Genomic DNA, 25,122 nt, shown 5'->3' on the forward strand with positions numbered 1-25,122 from the left:
TACTTGTGCACACCAGCGAAGAACGTTTAACAGAGATGGATATTTTTGGACATTTAAAAATTAATTCTCAGCTTAGGTTTCCTAAAACAGACTGACAAATAAAATTAATGATTTCAAAAGGTAAAAGGAAGTCAAATAAATACAGAGCTTTAAATTTTCACAGAAACAGTATTTGACTTTGATTCTTATTCTGAATTTCAGAGAAATAGCAACACTTTTGCATTAAACATTAGAAGTATAATTTCTGTTCTAGATGATATGGAATACTAATAAAACTGGAAAATGGTGTGTTTAACACTGTTTTAAATTTAATGGGTTGAAGAGGTATCTGTTAGAAACATTGTGTCCCCCTTTATTTCTGTCATCTTTATTGTCAAGAAAGCTTAAGAAAAGTCGGTGATAACTGTGGCGCAATTACTGTTTAAAAGTGACAGTCAAAATAATTTTAACCTATAAAAAGTGTGAAATCCCTGAATCCACAGTTATGATGCTTTTGGTCAGAAAGTAGTTACCTGTTACAGATGTTTCTGTAGACTGTGGTGTAATGGCACTGAGGTGAGCTTCTCTATGTCTTGAACCAGCCCACCAAGGAAATAGGCAGTGGTGAGGATGATACTGAACTGCTCGTTTCTGCTGATGCAGGAAGTTTTTCAGAACTCAGTTCTAGTGAAATTTCTTAAAATATAAATATTAATATAATCTTGCAGTGGTTATTGTGCATCATTTATATCGTGGGGCTCATAAACTTTTCCTGCTTGTATACTTTTCTTGCTGCTTGCTTCCAGCTGCCAATGTCCATAGAAGGATAAGTTAATCTACTTAAGCAAAGCTTGTGCACTGCTGTTTTGAAAAATCAGTTTCTATTATCTCTTTCAGAATCTTATCTGTTCAGAGTGTGGAGATGAATTCACTTTACAGAGTCAGCTGTCCATACACATGGAAGAACATCGTCAAGAATTGGCAGGCAGTAGGATTCACAGCTGCAAGTCTTGCAAAAAAGAATTTGAAACTTCCTCACAGCTAAAGGAGCATATGAAAACTCACTATAAAATAAGGTGACAATCATGGGATTATAACAAAATGAGCAGATGTTACTTTTATGGTGATAGCTGGGAAAAGCAGGAGTAGTATTTCCAGTCAGCAAAGTACCATGACTTATGCAGATAATTTCTTTTCTTTGGTATGCTGTTCTAAAATGACACTTGCTTTTTAAAATCTTGCATAAGTGGGTGGTTATTTTTGGAGGCCTCTTTTTTTTTTTCTGTTTTTGTATTTAGACTCACATACTAAGCATAGTTCATCTGCCAGCTATTTGTAAACATGGGTTAAGCTTCTCTGATGCAAAGTGATTTTTGAAGTGTTCATGATTTTAAACACTAATAGCAGTATGTTGAAGCAAATGTATATTAATTTTACATAGCATTTATTATAATGACAAAAGTTTTAGTGCTTTCATTCTGCAAAGATGTAACTTGTTCTTTGCATCTTTCCTAAGAGGTCCTCCAGCCTCCCATGAGCTTCTTTTAAATCTGAAAAAGCACAAAATGAAGGGGGGAAAAAGAGGCCTGGTAAATGCTGTTCTTATTTTTGGTGAATATTTGTTCTATTCCTTTTTTCAGCTCTCTAGTTTAACTTTACTTTTAGGAAGGTGAGAATTACTCGTAAGTTAGAAGAAGAAAAACTTCTCTTGGTTTACTTTATATATTAAAAAAGCCCAAGCACTTGACAAGTGCTCTCTCTTTCAATTTTCACTGTTCCTATTAAAAACAGATGAAGAAAAATGCATATTTAAAACCAATAAATCTTGTCTATTCCTAGTTATTTTTACTAGAAGTTAATACAGGTTCCAAGATCTTACTAGTTACGTTGTGAGAGGTTTCAACAGGTATTGTAAATATCATTCTGCAAAAAGAAATTCAAAGGTTTGAAGTATCAAGTTAGGATGGATTTGGGCTATATAAATGTATCACCTACAAAAACCATTTTTCTTGTTGACAGCTCCTGTGTTGTCCTCATGTTAGGATGAGTAAACTTGTTCATTTGATTTGTAGCTAAATGAATTTTGGGAATTTATATTCTCTGCTTCTGTGGAGAATGTGATTTGTATTTGAGGGCCAACAGTGAATATTTGGGTTGTTAAATTCTTGACTTGCTCTTACTAGACTTCAGCAAATTCATTTGTACTCCAGTTTGAGATTTGTATACTCTAGTTCAGAATGAAGGACTTGGCTATGTTCAGGCAAAAGAAATAGAGTTGCACAGACTTGAAAGTTCCCACCAAAATGTTTGTGAAGTCACTGTATACTTCTGGCAGAATTTACCCCAAAAATGTCTGAAGAGAGCCTCTAAGATGTATCGGATTTTTACTGCAGAAATAACTAACATTCTTGGTGTATGTAGGTACTGAGAAAAGAGCTGTTTGTCTTGTTCTTTCAGTATCTTGTATCAGTATCTTGCCTTCAAGTCAACACTGTGTTAAAAATTATGGGGTAAAAGAAGCTTCTTCAAAATAACATTTCATTTTAAAAATATTTATTTATTTGTTTTTAATCACAGGGTATCAAATACCAGATCTTACAACAGAAACATTGATAGAAGTGGGTTTACCTATTCCTGTCCTCACTGTGGAAAGACGTTCCAGAAACCGAGTCAGTTAACACGACATGTTAGAATACACACAGGTAAGGCTGTGGAAGTACTTATTTTGATTTGGTTTTGTTTTAAAAAAATCATTTAACTTCTGAAATTATGTATATTTTTTCTCCCTGTTGGGACTTGAAAAATTATTAGTACATTTGGCTCATTAGATGCAGTTATGTGTTGGTTTAAAATAAACTTTTAAGTAATTCATTTGCTTAGGAACTGTATATGCTTTTAAAATTTCCAGATTTATGTGATTAGAAGCAGTTAAAAATGTGAAAAACTATGTAGATTTCATTTGTTACCAAATATCAGTTTTGGTACTTAAAGTTTCAATGGACCCTAAAATCAGAATCCCTAGATAAGGGCCAGTCATGTACTTTAATTTAGATCTTATGTACTCTAGAGAGTAGGTTCTAAAATTTACAATTGCAAAAAGAGCAAAAGTACATGAGAATGATAATTTATTAATGATACTAACAAAGTAGTAGTCCTGCATTTTTAAAAATTGATTTATTTAAACTTATAAAGTGATTTTCTGAGGTTGTAATTTTAATAATTGAAGAAGTGTAGGTAACTGTTCAGATTTGCAGACTGAGTAGGAAATGTTTTTTGCTACATTTCTGTCATAAATATGTGCATGTTTAAACCATAAGCAGTTGAAGTAATTGAAAAATGCCAAGCATAAAATATAAAACCTGAAGTATACAGATGACTATGAAAGAATAGTTCTTATGCTTTAATCAGGTATACATATTATAGCAGGAGTTTGGCTTTAAACAGCCTTCATTGAAGGTGTTCCAGTGATATGTATTTTTCTATATATTTATATATATATATTATTTGTCTATAATACTGAATAAATTGCCATTTGTCTAGTTTTTAGCCAATTCAGGTATTCATTTATGAAATGTGCACTTCCGTTTGTAATATCAGTCAGTGTAATATCACTGTTCAGACAGTGATGTGATGAGTTGCCATTTACAAGAATGGCCTTGTTTACTAAGAAATAAAAAGACCATTGTGTGACACTTTCTTAAGAATCTTTTGAAATTTTATAGATCTAGTTATAGTAAAGTAACACAAGAGGTCACCCTTGTACGTGCTTTGAAACAATTGCTTGAAAGTAATATCAAAAAGAGGTGACTGAAAATTAACTTCAGTATTTTAGATTCTTGGCTCTACTTAATTCATTAGCTTATTCTAGTCAGAATTAAAGAAACAAGATTATAGTTAGTTGTGGATGCTTTTTTAAAACTTTAAAAAGTTCAAGGGCATTTATATATTTTTTTAAGACTAAAAGACATTTGTCTATTTGGAAACCAGAGAAAGAAAATGCAGTCCCAATCTGCACATGCCAGGAGGTCATTTTAACTTCCAAGTAGCTTGCAAATATTCATTTAATTTGTGAAGTATGTTAGTACTCTAAATCTGCAGACAATCTGTCTGGCATTCAGCTGCTTGAGGTACTGTAAATATGTAGAAAAGAACAACTCTGCATTAAAGCATTTAGAATGCCCAAGTCTTAAAGCGTTAAAATAGCAGGTCTGTGCACAATGTGCAGCATTACGTTAGCCTCTCCATTGCAGTACTTTTTTTGTTCTAGCTAGTCATTTCAAGCACTTACAGCCTTCTGGGAAAATAATCAAGTCTCAGGGACTGCAATTCCCACATTAATAAATACGTAATAAACCCTTCATCCCCTCTATGAAGTCTTTATTTTAGTAAGTTGAGAAATACAGAAATTTCACATTTCCACAATAGAATTAAGATTTTGTTTTTATGACGAGATTCACTTCCATAGGCAAACTTAACCTGAAGCAATACTTCCATGTGTCCACCAGCAGCTCTTACTGGAAGCTAAGCTTTTTGCTTGTGAAAGCCTAATGGGAATTTTGTATTTCCAGATGTGAATCAGTGCTCTTAGTTTTAATCTCTTTTAAAAAATATACAGTTAAAACCTGCAATCCTCAAGCACCTTCAAAATCCCTAAGCAGCAGAACAGAAGATATACACTCCATCAGTGAGTTACATGCTTGTAATCAATATCAGAAAAATAGCTGCCTTTGTTTCTGACAATGAGGATTTAATTAAGAATTAATAGGTTTAAAGTAGATGTGATTACAGCTATAAAATTAGAAATCATACAAAAATATTTATTAAAACTGGTTTAGTGTGCACATGGTAGTACTTACTAGTGTAGCAGACATAACATACTGCATACTCGTACTGGTCTTGGCTGGGGGAATGTGCAATGGCAAGGTGTTAAATATTTTTATGGTCCTAGAGTTACCACAGCTAAACTATTTCACTAAAAGAAAAAAAGGGTAGTACTGAGTTCACAGTGGAGGTTTCCATGAGTTAATTAGGATACATGGTTGTAAAAAACTGAAATTTATTATTAGTGTGTTTATGTAGCTTTGTAATCTGTTTATGCAGTCCTCTTACGTTCTCTAACTTTCGGTTTCTGTGGGGTTTTTCATGCTTATCTGGTAACATACAAAAAGTGTAATTATGCACAGCACTGAGGGCACCAAAATCGGGAAATTGGGACAGAATTTCTATAACAATATTGGCATAAACAGTTTTTAAAATTGTCTGAGCAGAACTGTCCAAAACATAATTTCATTGCATATTTTCAGTAGGTGGTTGCAAAAATAAATGGCTTGTAATATTTATTGGGGAATGGGAACCATATACCATCTTTTGCAGTTGCTATAAGACTTTCTGATTTTAAATGAGATAAAAGGTTAAATTTTTGACTGTTACTTATTACTGTCCACTTACCCTCTGGGCCTATTTGTTTCTGTTAAGATACATGCATTTTATAGGCTTTGGTGTAAAACATGTGAGTTTCATTTTTCTTTTTCCGTCTGTTTTATTTTTGCTCCAAGGATTTTGCATAGCAGCTTCTGAGATCTTTCAAACTGCAAGTTGAGGGAAGCTTTTTTAAATAATTGCTTCATCTAGATTTCCTCTATTTTACCCATTTCAGCTGATAATCATCAGCTATGTCAAAACTTTTTCACAAGGCTACATTTTCATCTGAATAGGTGCTGAGGTTGGTGGTCGAGGTAAACAATTTTATTGTCAGAAACTCCCGATAACATATGTAATACCCAGTGTATTTTATTTTAATGGATACAATTTTTCCGTTTACATGCAGGAAACTACTGACATTTCCTTAAATTCCCTTACCCTTCCTGCTGCTGCTGTTTCCTTGCAGGTGAAAGACCTTTCAAGTGCAGCGAGTGTGGGAAGGCCTTTAACCAGAAGGGGGCTCTGCAGACCCACATGATCAAGCACACGGGGGAGAAGCCCCACTCCTGTGCCTTTTGTCCCGCCGCCTTTTCCCAGAAAGGCAACCTGCAGTCACACATACAGCGAGTTCACTCGGAGGTAATGCAGCTATTCATCGAGCCCTGCGTGCTAACAGGAGTTTTTACTCAGTTTTGCTGTGTCTACGTGCTCCAACCAGTACAGATTTACTTCTGTAGTGGAGATTCTGGTTTGCTGCTTTTACCTGTGAGCTTTCCTTAGCTTGGTCTGAATAAATACATACTTAGGAGAAGCAGCAAAACCTTCATTTGCCAGTGTCTTTTCAGTACCTGGGTAGATTAATAAATAGTGGTGTTAGGCGTACAAAAATGTACCTATGTCAGTCTTAGGAGAACAAGGGCTAGAATCAGATGAAAGTAAGCCAAAAGCAGCCAAGCAGAAAATGGTGAGAAATTTCAAGACCAAACAACAACTCACTAATTCTATTGTAGAATATGCCATTTGTCTTTGAAGTGTATGGCTTCCAGCCTTTTACCGAGTTCTTTTTGGTTACAAGTAGAAGAACATTCCAGAATAAGATTTTTTAAAAAAAATGTTTTAGACCTCTTTATGTCTGGTTTATTTCCTCTTTTTGACAGATGGCTTTTAAAACTCAAAAGATACCGCTGTGATAAAGTAATAAAATCTTCTTAGCAATGTGAGATATGCAACTTTGTTCAGTAAATTCGTTGCAGACTTTAGTGATCTGTAGTTGGAAATACCCACAGAAAGACCTAGTTTTGGTTTGGAGATTATGAAGTGATAGAGCTTTTTCCTTCTTTTTCTTCCTGTGTGCACAATATCATCTTTGTTCTCACTCTTCCCCTAACTCTGAGATTTGTGTTCTTGTTTTCCATTCCTGTGTTACAATGCTAGATATTACTAAGGATCCTTTTAGCATGTTGGTTTTTTACTTTTAGGCTATGCCTTAGTATATGGAAATGTCCTAATAGTTTGTGATACACTTAATTAGGTTAAGTTGTATAACTTCGAGTACTGTGTCCAGTTTGGGTCACTCAGTTCAGGAAGGATGTTGAGGTCTTGGAGCGTGTCCAGAGAAGGACAATGAAGCTGGTGAGGAGTCTTAAGCACAAGTTCTGTGAGGAGCGGCTGAAGGAGCTGGGGATGTTTAGCCTGGAGAAGAGGCTCAGGGGGGACGTTATCACTCTCAACAACTCCCTGGAGAGAGGCTGTAGCCAGCTGAGGGTCGGCCTCTTCTCCCAAGCAACCAGTGACAGGACAGGAGGACACAGCCTTAAGCTGCACCAGGGGAGGTTTAGGTTGGACATCAGGATGAGTTCCTTCATGAATGGGTGATTAGACATTAGAATGGGCTGCCCAGGGAAGTGGGGGAGTCACTGTCCCTGGAGATAATTGGGACTCACACTCAGTGCCATGATCTAATTGACATGGTGGTGTTTGGTCATCTGTTGAACTTGAGGACCTCAGAGGTGTTTTCCAGCCTAACTGATTCTGTGATTCTCTGGTGTGACTAGTCATCCTCAAGGTTAACAGCTCTCTATATGTGTTAGCTTTTGTACATAAAATAATGTACCAACACTGATTAACAATAATTTAAAATTATTAACTTTTTTCAGTAATGATTAGAGGTGAAGTAAAAAATATTTTTCATTCTTTTCTCTGTTACTCTGTTTTTCTCTAAGAAAGAAGCAAGCTGTGGGATAAGGTACTTTAAATAAATGCTACCTCTTGATCACATCCTATGCTGTGTTTTGCAGTCCTGAGCCTGCATTTGAGTTACTGCTTTGGATAATATATTGATGTTTTTTCCTTGCTGTTGCAGTGTGTTCTTCAAGCCTGCATGGAACTCTGAATTCTTAGTTTTATTCTGAGACAGTTGCGAAATAACATTGCAGCTGATAATGAATTACAGGTTGATTCTCACTTCCTAAAGCACTGTTCAGTTGTAGCATATTTTATTACTTAATAGTTCTTTTTGAAAGTCTTATTGGCAGTTTATTATCATCAAATACGAAATACCAATACTGTATTGCAAGTACTGCAGTGTGTTTTCTTTTGAATACCTTGTTGCTCCCTGCACATTGCAAGTACCCCACTGGATGTTATTGCTATGTGAGGGACTGAGGAGGAAAAGCGAGGATGGTTGGAATTTGAAAATTTAACTGCCTTTATTATCTTAACCCATTGGTCTGGAAGTCTCAAACAAGTGGCTGCTGATCACTCTTTCATTCTTTGTGTTCAAATTCAGTTCAAACTTGACATTAAACTTTCGTGCCCATCACAGTGTTGATTTTGTCTGCATTTTTTTAATCTCATACTTCCAGACTTCCATTTGTATTATATATGATGTTTCATCTTCAGGCACATCTTAATGGATAAAGTTGCATTCCAGTTTTGCTTTGAAGCATGGAATGGTAGGAGATAGTAAAGAGAGAAAAGTCTGAGGCCTCGTTTACCGCAGGACATTTGTTTTGCTGTCTGGTGCTTCACAACATTAAGAAGTGGTAGTAAGCAATTTTATTCATGCACACAGATTATAGTTCATTTATATCCAGGAGGTGCCAGCCTGATTCCATAACTGCATATTGGTAACTTGAAAAAATAAACCATTTTAGCTCTCATAATCCCATGGTATACTTGTTACATAGAAAATTAATGAAAAAAACCACATTTGATAGATGTAGGGAAAACCTACTTTATTTTTTTTTTAAAGGTGAAGAATGGCCCTACGTACAACTGTACAGAATGTAGCTGTGTCTTCAAAAGCTTGGGTAGTTTAAATACACATATCAGCAAGATGCACATGGGTAGTCCACAGAATTCTGCAAGTGCTTCAACAGATGTATCTCATGTTACAGCGGTAAGCTTTGCTTGGTATATTGTGAAAATGCCTTTGAGAGTTTAATTAGGTCTATATCTTAATTCCAGTAGTTCTTCAGATAGCTTAGAACTTCTAGACCTATAGCTGTCTTTTGTCTTTTTCAAGCTTTGTGTGATTTTTGATAATAATTTGCGGGATTAAATACTGGGAAAACGTATATTGGCCAAGGATATGCAAAAAAGTATTTATAATTTGAGGGTTTGGTTGAAAATATAGCAGTTTAATCCTGCAACGAAGTAAAGTATAATTCTTGTTCTTACAGATTACGTTAGCCTCCTCTGATAAAATAAAAATTGTGGGGAAGTTTTGTATAATGTATTAGTTTTGACTCATTTTCAGAAATTGTTTGTATAATTGTAGCCCATATAAACACATAGTGGATTCTTTTGTGTATACCTGATAACTTTTTTAAAATATTGGCTTCGTATTAGGCAGATTATAAAGGAAAAAACACAGCTTTACTGGAGGCAGTGAATGTTTTTCTTTCTTTACCAAGATACAAAAAGGAGCTAAAATTCAGAAAATGTCTCTGGTTTCATAAGACTACAGTATTTTTTGAACCAGTGCATATTTAATTTATCATAGTACTCTTCTTTTTTTCTTTGATTAGAACAACCTTTTCTACCTTTAGTCCTCTCTGTTATGCCTAATCTACAGCTCCTGCTTTTATGTTCAATGAGTGATGAGTAATACCAGACATTGAAAAAGGAGGGTTAAAATTTGAAGTCTGAACTTCATTTTCCATCTATGTCTTCTTGAAATAAATTGTGTAGTAATGTTGTTTGGAAAACCTTTTTTATTTTACTTTTTCTGAAGTTGTTTTATAGGGCAGATGCTAATTGCTTCTCTGTGTTAAATCATAAAAAGAAAGACTAATGTGTCTTATTTAAGTACATGTATTCTCTATGTCTTTTTTTACATTTCTACATTCTCAAGCCTAATCTTAAAGGCAGGATGGAAGAGAATTCCTTCATACTACCTCATTGTTTTTTTACCTGGACAGCTTTGTTTTTATTTTTTTGTCTTAAATAGTTTGGATTTGCTTAGCATATTGATATTACAGCAGTGTGGTGTTATCTCTGTTTGCATGAATGCTTCGCTGCTTGCATGCAAGAGAGGAATAGCAAAAAATGCTATACAATAGTATAAGCAAAGAGAGAGAAGGGAGAAAAAGATTCTTTCTAAAAACAGATGCCAAGAAGTTTAGCAAGGAGGAGCAGAGATAAAAAATGACATGTCAATTGCATATTAGAGGGGATTATGCTTTTTATTTGTAATTTTATATCTGAATCTGCGTATATTTATTTCTATTTTTCTAATGCTTTAGAAACTTAGATTAGCACTAGTATTCTTAGATTATAACTTCCCTTCATTCTGCTGAAAACTTGCAGAGCTGCTTTAACAAATCTTGAGTATAATAATTCTATTCTGAAGTTTGCCGTCAGTCTCTGTCATCCCTTAATACCTTGATACCTGGGGATAAGCAATGATTATGTCCTTATTAAGTACCCATTCCAAAAGCTGAAGTTTCCTGAAGTGCTGTGCTACCAAAAAATGTACTCTTGTGTGATACATGAGAATATTTTCTAAATTATAGTGACTGTAAGGCTGTCATTTTGTTGTTATTTGTTGAATTAGTATTTATAGCTAAGATGATTTTGTGTACTTCTGTTTCTCTCACATTGTCTGATTTTTCTGTGCTACTTTTCTGCATTGTATCAGCCATGTTTTTCTTCTTTTTGATAAAGATATGTAATATTTTGATTTCCTTGTAGGACTCTGTCACCCAGCCTTTAACAGCATCCCCTACTAATCTTTTGCAACCTGTTGATAACAAATGGAAGAATGTAAGTGTGAAGTTTGTCATATTTTTGTGTCAAGTGGGAGAAACTTTACATAATTTTGTAAATTTTCATTTAACTGGTGAAAAAGGGTGTACTGTGATACTTCGTGATAAGTTGGATCAGCTAATATGTGAAGGGAAGCTCCTTGGTGAAGGCAGCTGGTTATTTAGAGGTGGAACAGGTTGGATTGGCCTCAAATACAAACAAAGTGGATTATATTGCCTCATTTGTTTACACACTCATGATTTTGTATTTAAGTTTGCTCAGCAAGTGTTCAAAATGGAGGTAAATATTTCTCTGTATAAAAAGACCAGAGAGTAAGGATTTTTAAAATCCTGGATTGTCCTACCCCTCTGCATTTATTTTGCAGGGATTACCGTGGTTTGGTTGGAGAGGGAAGAAACTGTGTTCATATAGGTTGAGTTGTTTGGAATTCAGGCAGCAGAGAACCATGGGGCTCAGGAGGAGCCATGGAGCTTGGGAATGATGATGCAGGGCTGACTTTCTGGAACTTCATAGCAAGGAGTTGTGGTGTATAGGAAGGTCTGTGTGTGCCAGTCCCCCTGAGAATCCTGGCAGGTTTTGTCAAAGCTATACAGCATCTTGTTTGTCAGCTATAGGTTGTAGCATGGTATCTTAGGTTATCTGACTTACAGTCTCCCCTTCCCAGCTTCAGCTACTGATTATTTTCCCTTGTACTCAAATCCAGAGAACCAAGAACTGGGAAATGTGGCAGTATTGCTTTAAAGTCACCATAAACTGCCCATCCACTGTAGACAGGGCAGAAGAGGTGGAGGGGTGGCACTGAATGTGTGTAAGAGAAGGGTTAGAATGTGAATGAATTCTCAAGTCACAGCTGGGAATGGAATAGTTGAGTGCTTGGATAAGAGTCAAGGGGCAAACAAATAATGCAGATATTGTGGGAGTCTGCTGTAGACCTTCCAGGCAGGATGATGACATTGACAAATTATTCTTTGAGAAACTAAGGGACACCTCTGAGCTAACTGCCCTTGCCCTTAAGGGGGGCTTCAACTTGCCAGAAATTACCTGGGAGAATCACACAGCTTATAAAACCTGGGCCAGAAGATCGCTAAAAAACCTGAACGACAAAGTTATGGAATGGGACCTCAGGGAGCAGACTCAGAAAGATGCCCTCCTTGATCTACTGCTTGTCAGCAGAGAGCATCTCATAAGCAAAATGGAGATTGGCAGCCACCTTGGCCACAGTGACCATGAAGCAGTAGAGTTTAAAATCTCTTTTGACAGGAGGAAAAGTGCCAGCAAAAACTCAGCTCTGGATGTGAGGAGAGCAGACTTCAGGCTGCTCAGGGAGCTAGTAAATAAGGAAAATGTTTTTGCAGATGCTGGGGAATATCATTGCTGGTCACTTTTTAAATATCACCTTCTGAGGGCACACGAGCAGACAATTCGCAAATGTCACAAGTCAAGCAGGCAAGGCAGAAGGCCATGTTGGCTGAACAGAGATTTCTCTTGGATATAAGGCAGAAAACAAAGGTATGCCCTGTTGAAGCAAGGTCAGGTGACATGAGAAGAGTACAGAGATACTGCTTGTTGCTGTAGGAAGAAAATTTGTGTGGCCAAGGCTCAGCTGCAGCTCAGGCCAGAACTGTGGGGGACAGTAAACAGAGCTTTTTTTGAACAAATTCATGGCAAGAGGTAGTGTAAAAATAACGTTGGCCCATTACAGGATGAGGATGGTCACCTCACAAATAGGGATAGGGACTTGGTCTGTTCCACCTGCAGAAGACTTAGACCTCATTGCAGTTACAACTACTTCATGAGGGGAAGAAAAGGGGCAGACATTGATGTCTTCTCTGTGGTGACCAGGAACAGGACCTGAGGCAATGGCCATTAGTTTTGGCAAAGGAGGTTTAAGTTCAATATTAGGAAAAGGTTCTCCACCCAGAAGGTGGTTGTGCACTGGAAAAGGCTCCCCAGGGAAGTGATCACAGCACCAAAATGGATGGAGTTCAAGAAGCATTTGTAGCATGGTCTCAGACACGTGGTGTGACTCTTGTGGTTTCCTGCACAGAGCCAGGAGCTGGACTCTATGGTCCTGATGGGTCCTTTTCAAAATAGTGTGTGATAATGTGATGAAGAGTGCCAGGTTTTTCCTAGTGAGAGGTATGAGTGGGGAGGAATGGACCCCATTGCCTTCTCCTCCCAGAATTGCCTCCCAGTTAACTGCCAGGCAGCTTTCCAGCCACTTTGCCCCCAGCCTGTAGTGCTGCCTGGGGTTTTTGTGACCCAAGTGCAGGACCTGGCACTTGGCCTTGTTGAACTCATACAATTCATCTATTGACCAAGTCTGTCCAAATCCAGCATTGTATATGGTCTGTGTTTCATTCTGGCAATTCTTAGGGGTTTTTCAGTTGAATAGTTCCCTATTCATGAACTGTATTCAATGGTACAGGAGGAAGCAGAGCCATCAGAGTCCTTAAAATACACTATGGTGTATTTATTAATGAAGAGATTCAAGGTGCATTAGCTGCCTTGTCCATCAGATGAAATATTTAGACATGATTTCATCTTCTGTTTTGAAGAAGAGGGAGAAGTCTGTCATCTTAATAGGAAAAAGAAAAAAAGTTTGAGGGTCAAAGCTAGGCAAATTGACACTTGGAAATAAAGTATGACAATTTGGTGAAGATAATTTACTCCTGGAGCCACATATGAAAGTTGGATGGCAAGAGAAAAAATTAACCACAATAAACTACTTGATTCAAAGAACTGCTATAGTTTTTTACAGTTATTGTGACTCGAAGGAGTAATTCACTCAGAGCAGGCACACTGTGTTACACAGCAGGTCAGACAAACCAAGAGTCATCACAAGATCCACTGTTCCAGTTGAACAACAGTGGAATTACCAAGCAGACCTAGAAAGAGACTTCTGAATTTTTTTATAATTAACAATGTATCATAAGAGTAACAAACTTCTTATATGTGCATGTGTGTACATTGTTGTTCAAAAAAGATAACCTCCATGAGACTGTGTATAAACTGCTTTATAATATACAGGACACATTGGCTTAATGCCTGTAATGCTGTAATTTTCCTATCATAGATGATGTTGAGAAGTTCCCTCATTAACAATTAATTTTTCTCTTGCTAAAGCCTGGGAGAATTTTATACACTTCTAGTGTAGGCATCCTGCTTTACATAAAAACTTCTCTACATTCTGTTTCCAGAAAAGACATTATAAAGGGTGGTTACACTCTTCAGCAAACTGCTTTGGATCAGTTTTTGTTTATGCTATTCTCATTGCAATATAGTGTCATCCATATTGAAATGTTTATAGCACTTTTGGTAAATTGGAATCTGAAGAGATACAGTCTTTTTGTGTCTTATTAGTGAGGTGAAAAAAGAACTAATTGTTAAATCAGCAAAGTAACAAGAGATATTCTCACATGCGTGTAAGGAAAACAAGATAAGGATTTGTTTTTTATCATCTCATGATAAGACATTAAGAATACTTCATCAAATTCACAGGACAATCTGAGTCAAGCTAATGTCTCTTGATATGATTCTTTGTAACCATCCTTTATTTACTACAGTAACTGTCATCTTAACTGTCTAGTGTAAAGTGTCGGTATAAAGAAAACCTCAGGGAAGTTTTCAGATTAGAAGGAAATAGTACAAATGTGAAGCCTAAGATTATTCTTTGCTAAAAATAATCTGAAAGAAGATAGACTTTTATATCTGTATGTGGTTGCACATACACCTGGAAGTGAATATTAGAAACAAATAACCAGTGTGTTCTAGGATACCCAGCTGTGGGGCTAACCATTGTATAAATGCGTATTTCTGTTTTCTGCAGTAAAACAAAGTATTAAAAGCAGTTGTTTCAGTAATGGTATACTTGTGTAGTCTGTTTGTCATAAGAAGAGAAGTTCATAAATGTAGACAAATAAGAATCTTTATTTCTGCTTTTAAAATAAATACCAAGGCTTTTTATCACTTTTTTCCTTCATATTGGTTACTAAGGTAGTCTAAGATGCAAAATCTCAAATTCAAGGTTGAGAAATTAGATTTTTACACTTAATTTTTTTTTAGTATTTTGATGAAGCCTGATGTGTATTTAAATGTTTACAATATGAAGAAATTCCACTAAAGCTAAATGATTACAAGGGTTCCAAATTGAAGGGGAAAAGTTAGTCATTTGTTCTGAAAGGTTTTGATACAGCAGCACAGATAATATACTAAAAACAAAAATCTCTAACAGAAGGTTGTTTTTGACAAAGGATCTGCTTGAGATAAAAGTGCACTTTTAAGAAGATAACCATGTCAGTTTTTCTTTTGGGAATTACTTTTCATGTGGCCTTTACATGTGGAGTTCTGTAGTTGATCCCTCCCTGTGTTTTCTAAATTGGTTGAAGGTTCAGTAGTTAACAGTAAATTTAATTCAAGCTGTAAGCTTACAATTTCAAGCTTGAGAAGAACTGAAAAAAAGAATATACAAAAATAATTCTCTAATGGAGTAAGCAAACTTGGAATGAGGTTTTGTGTAACCATTATGTCTTGCATAAATAGCCATCCTCGTAGTGGACAGTTGCCAGGTATTTCAGGTAAGGGAAGTGGACAAATGAGTTCATAACATGTACTTTTGATCTTCCTTGACAAATATACCACTGTATATTTCAGGCCACACATTTTCGGTCTCCACTTCTTCAACAGACAGAAAACCAGGTGACTCCAGCTGCTGCTGCTCATCAGGGTCAGCAGACTGTCACTGATGTTATTCAGCAGCTCCTTGAGTTATCAGAACCAGGTCCTGTAGAAAATAACCAGCCTCAACAACCTGGTCAACAGCTCAACATTGCAGTGGGGATCAGTAGAGATATTTTGCAGGTAAGAGCTCTATGTGAGAACAGCTTTACGTTTCAGTGGTTCCTTTCTCATTCTTTCTTATATTTTAGTGAAATTTGTTCTCAATATTTTCAATTATAGCATTCCATCATTCAAGAAAGACTTGTAAAGATTTATTGAATGGGTATGGCCTGCACTAATCTATCTTTATATGGCTTTAAGTGTACATCCCTGTACATGAAAATTTTTACTGATACCTTAAGCCTCTTTTTTTTCCTGTTGCCTAGAGGCAGCTTCTGACATATCCTTAGGTTATGCACTGCTTAAAACATGGTATCATTCAAGAAGGGAAAATTATTTTTATCTGGTTAAAAATCAGAATATCTATGTGGCCTTTACCCTGTTCTAATTAATAAGGGCTATCTCAATATTTCCTATTTGTGCAAGATTTTTTTTTTTCTGAGGTCAACCAATGGTTTTGCTAAAAAACTGACTATATTTTGTCCTTGGTAATGGCAGAAGGAGAGGCGGTGTAATGGATGAGTTACTCTCTGTGCTTCTTCAGCCTGCGCCACGTAAAGGCACAAACAGGATAGATCAGGGCAGAGAATAATATTCTTTAATGTTAGTGTTAGCCTGCTAACCTGTAAGGTACCTTTTAATCTCTAGACTTTTAATACCATTTAAACTTGGGGTTGGAAGACCCAAATGTTATATGCAGCTATGGGCAGGTTCACCCTTTCATCTTTACTGAGTTCTCTAATATCTGGAGTGTGATGAGGAATTGGAAAGAGTAACTACATGATACATAACTATTATCCTGGTAGCTATTAAAAAAAAAAAAAAAAAGTTCTTGTTTCCTGAAAAGCAGATGCTGAGAAATGTGTAAATGCAGAAAATCCAACCTAAAATTTGACAGACGATCAGAAATCAATGGTGTGTAATAATGCGTTTGCAGGTTTGAAATACAGCTGAAATTTTGTGAGAATTAGACATTTAATTCCTTGTAATTACATTTGCATTGTATCTTCTGAATACTTGTTCGAGAAAAGTTGGGGATAACTGTGGTATATTTCTTCCATAATCTAGAAGTTTTTTGTTCTTTTTTTAGCAAGCATTAGAGAACAGCGGGTTGTCGTCAATTCCCATCTCTGCACATTCCACTGACTGCAGCCAGGCTAAGACTGCTGGGGCCCAGGATCAGAACCCAGATGTCCCGAGCCTCTCAAATCATCAGACTGATTCTAGTAGTGCTGAACAAGATAAGGAGCAAGATAGTACAGACAAACTAGATAAAAAAGAAAAAAAGTTCATTAAGAAGAAATCACCATTTTTGCCTGGTAATATTGCCAATGCTATCTACTTCTTGTGCTGTAAAGAGTGTAGTAATTGTGAGTTGTCTATGGCTTTATAAGGGAATTTCCCAAAATGTGGTGTTCTTACCTTAAACACAGCGTAAGGTATGATTAATAATATTTATCATTTTCATCATAAAATATATATTTCATAAAAAACGTGTCAGGATGGCATGCAGTGAAATTATTCCTCTAAATCTTTTGGACTAAATCCGTGGAGTTATGGGAAAAGGACAATAAAAGTATGTGACTCTATTATTCTCTCCCATCATCCTTCTCTGACAAGGACTGGGTTTTCATTGTGTGTCTCAGAGTAAACAGTTCTTGCAAGGACTGTTCTCCCCCTTTGGAAGTGAGGCCTTACAGAGGCACAAGGGCAGGACTGCAGATACTGACAGATCCCATGTAATGTACTGGCATTATGAATAATTCTTCATGTCACCTGTCCATGGAATCACAGTACTGATATGATATTGTCACCATAAATACATGTTATTATTCTGCCTCTGTACTGTGTTGTGTATATGCAAGCCTGCATTTTGTCTCTGTGTGCTTAAATGCAACTTCAGTTTCAAGGTGGCTTGAGTTTTATGGCTGCTAGAAGTTGCTTGTTCCAAGTAAAGTCTTCATACTTTATCAGCCAGCCTGGTATATACTGTGCTATAATGCTGTATGTCTGTAGTATCTTCATAGGTATTGATGTTGCCTTTTCTTTTGCAAAGGATGGAGAAATTGATCCAAAGAAAAAGCTTGTCTTCAGTATAGCTGTGATGAAAATTAACATGAAATATTTCCTCTGGTAATAATTAGTTTGCTATTTAGGTTTAACAGTAACAACTCCCTAGCTGTGACTGCAAATGAAAATAAAAGGTCACTGCTGTAAAGTCAACACAACCAGTTTTGTTTTTTGGTAAAGTAACATGACCTCAGTGTGTTGACAGGAACAAAACCACTACATTAACAGATTTAAATGAGCAAACAATCTGATATTGAACAACATATATTAATAAAAAACCTGGACAGGTGTCAGAAAGGATTTCTTTAATTTTTTGTTGAGAAAAAAGTCCTGTTGCCTTAGGACAGACCTTAGGGTTCTTGGATCATAAAACAACTTTTGTAAAAAAAGCAGCCTTAAATTGTTAATCTGTCAGAAGGACTTGTGCCCTTTTTCTTCCTTTACAAGTTTACAGCAGGTAATTTAAGTCTGAATTTACAAATACTACTAAACAAGGTATCTCCTCCAGGTAGATAAGTGTTAAGTACGTAAAATAATTTGGTGTGGTTGTGGTTGAGGATTTACAGTAATTTTTGGATAATTTTGTGTTAGATATGTTTTTTATAAGTTAACTGGTATATTATATTGCATTGACAGCTGCATTCTACATTTTGAAGTGCATAAAAATTGCATTATTTGAATTTCAACAGGATTCTCTTGGGTTGGTTTTTTTTTTTTTTTTTGTCATTCCAGCCCATCACCATTATCATGAAGTAGAATATATCTGATAGAAAAGTTAATCTTCTGTGAAGCATGTTGTGATGGCATCTATTTCACAAAGTGTTTTCATGGTCTAATTGCTTTGTACAATAGCATTAACGTAGTGGGATTTTTCAAGAATTGTTAGAAGATTTAAAAAGCATTCATTTTGATATTCCTTGTCTTAGGTTCTATACGTGAAGAAAATGGAATCAGGTGGCATGTTTGTCCATACTGCTCTAAAGAATTTAAAAAACCAAGCGATTTAGTGCGCCACATTCGCATTCATACCCACGAGAAGCCATTCAAGTGTCCGCAGTGCTTCCGCGCCTTTGCCGTGAAGAGCACTCTAACAGCACACATAAAAACACACACTGGCATTAAAGCTTTCAAGTGCCAATTTTGTATGAAAAGCTTTTCCACCTCAGGGAGTTTAAAAGTTCACATTCGCCTGCATACAGGTAAGGCCTTGAAATGGCTTTGTGTGTTATGTGATGTGGGTGGGACCTTGAATGAGAAAGGACTGTGAAATGTGTAAGTTGTAGACATATTTGCCATGCTGTTGTTAATATGTATCAGAGAGTGTATCATTTCAGTGTTGTATGTGATGAGTGTCATTTTTTGTCATAACTTTCTATTGTTTCATGGCTTTGAAACTTTGGGCTCTTACAAAAGACATGGACATTTAATTTTCTGATGATGAGTCAGCTGTTGTTCCTTTCTAATATCACTAATCTGAATCCATTTAATTGTGCTCTTTTTCGAGTTCTGATTTTACCTATCCCCATTCATCTTTAATATTGGCTCTGCATCTTCCCTCCCCACTCTTTTTGATAACTTCACTGTAACACTCAAGACTGGTTACTTGCCATTTTATGCTCTACATTACAGTGTTGCTTCATGGTTTCACCAGCTTACCTGTTTTCAGCACCTTACACTGAATATCCTATAACTCCTCTGATCATATGGTCTTTGTTTACATAATATATGATGTCTTCAAAACCTTTTTATGTGATTGAACTATCCTTTCCATAAAGAATAATTAATTTCCTGCTTTTAGTAGGCTACCTGGTTGTTTTCCAAGTTTTTCTTTTGTTCATACAGGTAAATAAAGTTGCAGCAAGATAAATGTGCTGCTCTTCCCTTTAATTCCTTTTTATGTAATTACCTTCTGCAAAAGTGTCATTTATTGGCTTAGGTGCATTTGGCACCCAAAGTGTTTTATAGTTTGGTGTATTTTATCCATGAAATATTGATGTTAGATTCATCTGCAGAAAGTCATCCACTTTTTTTTCATGAACTTATAAACCAGTATTTTTTTTCTGTTAGTTTAAACTCAGGCTTACTTCATACAGGCATTCAGATTAATTCAGAGGTGGCTTGGAAAACAAGTAGTCCAGTTTTTATGGAACTTCCCTGTAGTTTCAGATAATGTTTTATTTATTGCATTGTGAAGAATGGTTCATTCTTCTACATTTTTTCTGCTTGTGATTGAACCTGATAAAACTGTCTTCATAATACCCAGTCATATCTCCTAGCCTTTTAAGTCCAAGATTTCCCCTGGAACAAAAGGGAAAGAAAGTTGTTCAGTTTTGCCAGTCTCACTTACAAAGTTCTCTTGGAAATCTCTCCCAAGGAGCTGTTTCTACTGGATTTTGCATTACAAAAGTCTTTCTTTGATATTTCTGTTGACATGATTTTCTGACTGCCGTCAAATAAGAGTTGATGTTTTCAGAGGTGGATCTAGAATTTTTTTTGACTTTGTCACATCCCTGTTCCCTCTCTTTTATCCTTTTACATAACATACTTGTCTGTGTGTTTGCTGATTGCTTTTTCTCACAGTTTTTTAAAAGTTTGTTCTGGAAAGACTTTAACCTGCTTTGTGCAATTCTTAGAAGAGCTTCTAAAACACTTGAAAATTGCTGTCACTTTTGCATCATCCAGTTTCTTGATAACAAATATGCTTCAAGTGATATGTTTCAGTCAATTAGCCATTCAGCAGATTAGTTGTTTTATGGATCTGCTTTGAAAACCTGTGTTACAATAAACACCATGAGAGAAAGAAAAAAAAATACAGGAAAGAGTATCAGTGTTCTAAAGCTACATTTCTAGGTTTAGGGAAATTAAATTTTTAACTATTATTTTTTTAATCTTTTGCAGGGGTTAGGCCTTTTGCTTGTCCTCACTGTGACAAGAAGTTTAGAACATCGGGCCATCGGAAAACTCATATCACTTCACATTTTAAACATACGGAACTAAGAAAGCTGCGACACCAACGTAAACCTGCAAAAGTTCGAGTAGGAAAGTCAAGTGGTCCAGTACCAGACATTCCTTTGCAAGAGCCCATACTCATAACTGATTTAGGTAAAGAGTGAGTAAATCCGTACTCTCTTGAAATTAGGATTTCAATGGAATATAGAAGTTGCATTTTAATCAAGCAAAAGCATTCAGAGCTTACTCATAAAGATGCACGTCAAAATAAGTCATCAAAAGCGAACTTCAGCGAAGTGCCATATTGTATAGTTTGCTTGCACTAGAATTAATAAGAACAGTATCTTTTATTTATAGTAAAATTGGATAAGCCTTATGTCTTGGTATGGAAAGACAGGTATCTGTCAGAGAAAACTGGAGTTTCCCTTGGAATGGAGAATATAAAGCCCCCTCCCTCCAAATTATTACAATTTTGCAATTAGGAGCTTTCAGGCAAAAGTATGGGAATAGGACTAACAGTTCTTTACTAGGAATATTAAAAATGCAAATGCAGTAATAAAAAAAAAATAAGCAAGCAAGCAAACAAACAAAAGTCTTAGAAAACCCTGACAGAGTCAGAGATATGACCTGACACCCTGTCACCAGGGTGTTGGAAGCAGTTCAAATAAGTCCTCCTGGAGTGACAGAAGTGGTTCTGTTGGATGACCCTGTAGTAGCAGTGAGGTGAGTCCAGTCTTCCTCTGAGAATCCAGTAGAAAACAGGCTGCTTGGTGTTCCTACAGCTCGGTTTTTATTTTGGTAGGAATGGTTGGCTCCTCCCCCACCCAGTGGAGCATCTCACAATGGGATGGTGTAATGTGTCATGTCACTGGTGAGCTTTAATGGCCCATTAACAGAAGATATCCCCCAGAGGGTGGACAGTGGTAGAAGAGATAAGAAACACTGCCCCACCTGGTTTTAACACCTGGCCCATTATCAGAAGGCATCCACCCCCCTCCCCTCTGGAGTTACAAGAGATAAAGAAAAAAGAAACCATCCCCCAACTGGTTTCAACAGATGGAATAGAATACACATTTTTTTGGTTACGCAACCCAAGAAACCTTACCAGTAAGAAAGTATGTGCATTTTTATATTAGCAGTTTAATTTGAATATTATTAGACTGTTGGTATAGAAGAGATGACGATTCATGACCTAGAGTCTTCTTAAGATGATCATGTTTCAATAAACATTTGTAATAAAGATTGCAAATATTAATGAGTCAATTTGTTACATGATTTTAAAGCATTTGTTATAATTATGACCTCAACTGAATTAGTAGTAATCATCAGTGGTCGTATTTCAAAAAAACCGGGCAGTTTAATTCTGGAATCTGCTTTGAGAGTTCATCCAGTTATTTTAAATTCTGTTGTATAAATTGTCACAAGATTATGTAAAACCGCTTTTTGGACGAAGTTGTACAAGACAGTATGTTGTTGTCCAGTAGAGGTCAGTGTAGTGGGTGAAGTGTTTACTCTCTTTGTTTGATGGAAGTCTGCTAACCCCTGATTTGTCTATTGTGCATTTTTATGGTAGAATCTTCCATTGATAATACCTTTAGCTTATATCAATAAAATTGTTATCACTCTTTAAAAATCCTTTTGCTTTCACTGCATCCAGGAGTTACTGAAACCAAGAGTAGGGGTTATTTTGATATCAGATAGAAGAAACTTAAATTTTTGGGGTGCAGTCAAAACTTATCTGACACCTTCAGACAGATCACACAGTATTTCTTTCTTAATTGAACCCCAGAAACATGTATAATCCCATTTCTCGATTTTGAAGAGAACTTCCACTTCAATACAATTCAGATCTGCTCAGTGGAAGTCCAGTTTTTTGAAAAATGGTAATATTAACAAGAAATACTATAGAAGTTGTTTCCTATGGATGTTGATAACACATGAACTCTACTGATATTAGAATGTTCAATGTAAAAATAAGTTCTATGGTTTATCTAGAAGGTGTCATGTTTTTTCAACCCCCTGATAATATTTACACCATTTCACTCTTTCCTCCCCCAAAATAATCATAGTTCTTTTAGAGGTGTCAAGAACCTAATAATGTTACTTTTTAATAGTCCTAATCTTTGAGTGACATTTCTTTTGATATATATTTTGCTTTCTAAAATAGTTTAAATTTTTCTAAAAGCCTATAAAAAAAGTCTGCAAATTGTTCTCTACCTGTTTCAATGCTTTTCACAAAAGGCACCTTAAATATTTTTCAAGTTGTATACCTGATAATACCTGATATACATTGATTAAATATCATTGGCTAAGGTCAAGGTTGGAAGAGGAAGATGATATTTGATCTGCAATAAATTCATAACTATCAACTTTTTCTAAAGTTAATGCTTATTTTGGACTGGCTGCTACTGTAGTGAGATGGACCTGTGGAAAAAAGAAGAACTTGCCTCTAAAATACCACGTCCAGTATAATATCTATAATGTTAAATAGATGGATGCATAATTTTAAGTGAATGTTGAAAACATATACATTTTCTTTATATTTTTGGGTACTGCAAGTTTAGTCATGCTTTCTTTTCAAATACTAGCTCTTCAGACTACTGCGTCGTTGGAATAACTTGACCAATCAATTTTTTCTTTGTGTGTGTGTGTGTTTATATATGCAGGTCTTATCCAGCCAATCCCGAGGAATAGCCAGGTCTTCCAAAACTATTTTAACAGTAATTTTGTGAATAATGCAGAGAGACCCTACAAATGCTATTATTGCCATCGAGCCTATAAAAAATCCTGTCATCTTAAACAACACATCAGGTAAAGTAAACACAGTAAAGAAAGGAAATGTATGCCATAACAAATTTGTGGAAAGGCACCAAATTTATATAGTAGTCAATGAAAAGACTTTTTTTAACCATCTCTTAAACGTTGAACCAGTGAGAATAGATTTTTTTTTTCTTGTAGAGTTGGAAGAGGCTTTGGACTAACTCATGCCTATGTGCAGTTGTAGCAGTATAAATAGTTGTGTTCAATGTGTGGTTTAGTTTACTGACACTTGGATTCTTTTTTCCAAAAATATGAATAGAAAATAACAAGCATTGTTTGTGAATTCTTACAGTAATTTTGTAATTGCATACTGCAGATTGCCTACTTTGTATGTAATTCCTATTTTTTGAGAAGGAAACTTGCCTTTTGTCCTGTATAGAAAATCTAAAAAATTTGAACTTACATTGTAATCAAGTAAATATTTTGGGGGATCATTTTGTTGCTTGAAGCACAGTTCAAGTTCCGTGTAGTTAGTGGTTGTTAGACCCACAAAGTCATGGAGGCATAGAAAAATTTAGGTTGTAGGAGAACCAGTGGAGGTAGCTAATCCAGTCTTGTTTTGAAAAGAAGATTAGCTTCAAAGTTAGGATCAAGTTGTGGTTTTACAGGCAATGAGATTTAACATTTAGTCAAGGTATGAAACAGTGCTCTCTGATTTACAAACTGTAAATATTTAGAAGAAGAAATATGAAAAATCTCCACCAAAGATGATTACTGGAATGTAAGGGAAGAATCTGTACGAGCAGGTGGCAATCTGCTTGTTTCTTCAATGTATCCTCTGTACCACTTTCTCACTCTCTGTAGCTCAGATCGTGGTGATGAGTTCTTCATACTCCCTTTACAAATCAAATTCTGTATTTTTAAGTTCTCAGACTGCCTTGAAACAGTTCTTGGGTTTTATAGGCTATCTTAACAGAAGGAAGGGAAGCTTTACAATATGCCATCTTTTCTTTTGTAATATCCTACCTAGATTTCTCACTGTCTTCTGTAGACACATTCCAGATGGATTGATTTAAATGAAAATAATTTTGAATTGTACTGAAAATGCAAAAATATGATGTGGGTTTCAACTACCTGCTGCTATGTTTCTTTGATTGACCTTTCAACACTTAGCGAAGCAAGGCTTTGTTTAAGGTTTCATGGAGGAACTAGAAACTCTTTTACATGTTTGCTCTTTGTAAATTGACATAGCTATAATTAAATTGCTGTGCGTGATAATTTCGTGGAGAGTGTGTCCTCATGTAGTAGTGCTGATCATTGCTTCCAAAGCTTGTTTCCCTATCTGAAAAAGCGGGACATTTATAGTTAGTGTGTCAAATAATCCCCCAGGCACACCAAGGAAGGTCAGGATACCCTGCTGCTGATTTTTATCATGTGTATTGATAGCAAAACAGTAATCTTAGTATCTGTCATATACTTTGTTATGGTATCTGACGTGGTGGTCATAGGCTTCCAAGGTTACTGTAATCATAAGCTGTCCTTAACTTTTCCTGATTTTATTAAATCTTGCTTCTTTTATCTTCCATTTCTTAGCATTCCCATTGCCTTCTTCCTAGCTCTCTCCTGGAATGCTACAGTTGTAATCTTTAAAACGTGTGTCGTATTCCATTTCATTTCCTTACTTTTCCTTCCATCTGTTTTGTATCTCCGTGTAGTCTTAAAAGGAAACTCCTCTAGCATCTCTGGAAGGAAGGATATAGCAAGTGCTTTGTGTACTTTGATAATATAAGTGAGAGGCTTTCCCCACTTGAATATTTTTTTCACATAGCATTA

At 35.9% G+C, this 25,122-nt stretch overlaps 1 protein-coding gene across 4 annotated transcripts in view; it reads left to right on the forward strand.

The window, feature by feature from the left end:
- ZNF236 (zinc finger protein 236) overlaps nucleotides 1-25,122 on the forward strand; it is an 80,373-nt gene that overhangs the window by 22,887 nt on the left and 32,364 nt on the right. For all 4 annotated transcript variants that reach the window (XM_063397604.1, XM_063397614.1, XM_063397625.1 and 1 more), the window contains exons 4-13: nucleotides 877-1,055; nucleotides 2,557-2,681; nucleotides 5,867-6,039; nucleotides 8,654-8,800; nucleotides 10,597-10,668; nucleotides 15,325-15,531; nucleotides 16,601-16,829; nucleotides 18,507-18,779; nucleotides 20,479-20,682; nucleotides 23,196-23,340. In XM_063397604.1, the coding sequence (XP_063253674.1) occupies nucleotides 877-1,055; nucleotides 2,557-2,681; nucleotides 5,867-6,039; nucleotides 8,654-8,800; nucleotides 10,597-10,668; nucleotides 15,325-15,531; nucleotides 16,601-16,829; nucleotides 18,507-18,779; nucleotides 20,479-20,682; nucleotides 23,196-23,340 (1,754 nt within the window). The remainder of the gene's footprint in view (nucleotides 1-876; nucleotides 1,056-2,556; nucleotides 2,682-5,866; nucleotides 6,040-8,653; nucleotides 8,801-10,596; nucleotides 10,669-15,324; nucleotides 15,532-16,600; nucleotides 16,830-18,506; nucleotides 18,780-20,478; nucleotides 20,683-23,195; nucleotides 23,341-25,122) is intronic.

This window comes from Prinia subflava, chromosome 1, assembly GCF_021018805.1.
Source record: "Prinia subflava isolate CZ2003 ecotype Zambia chromosome 1, Cam_Psub_1.2, whole genome shotgun sequence".
NCBI classification, from domain to species: domain Eukaryota; kingdom Metazoa; phylum Chordata; class Aves; order Passeriformes; family Cisticolidae; genus Prinia; species Prinia subflava.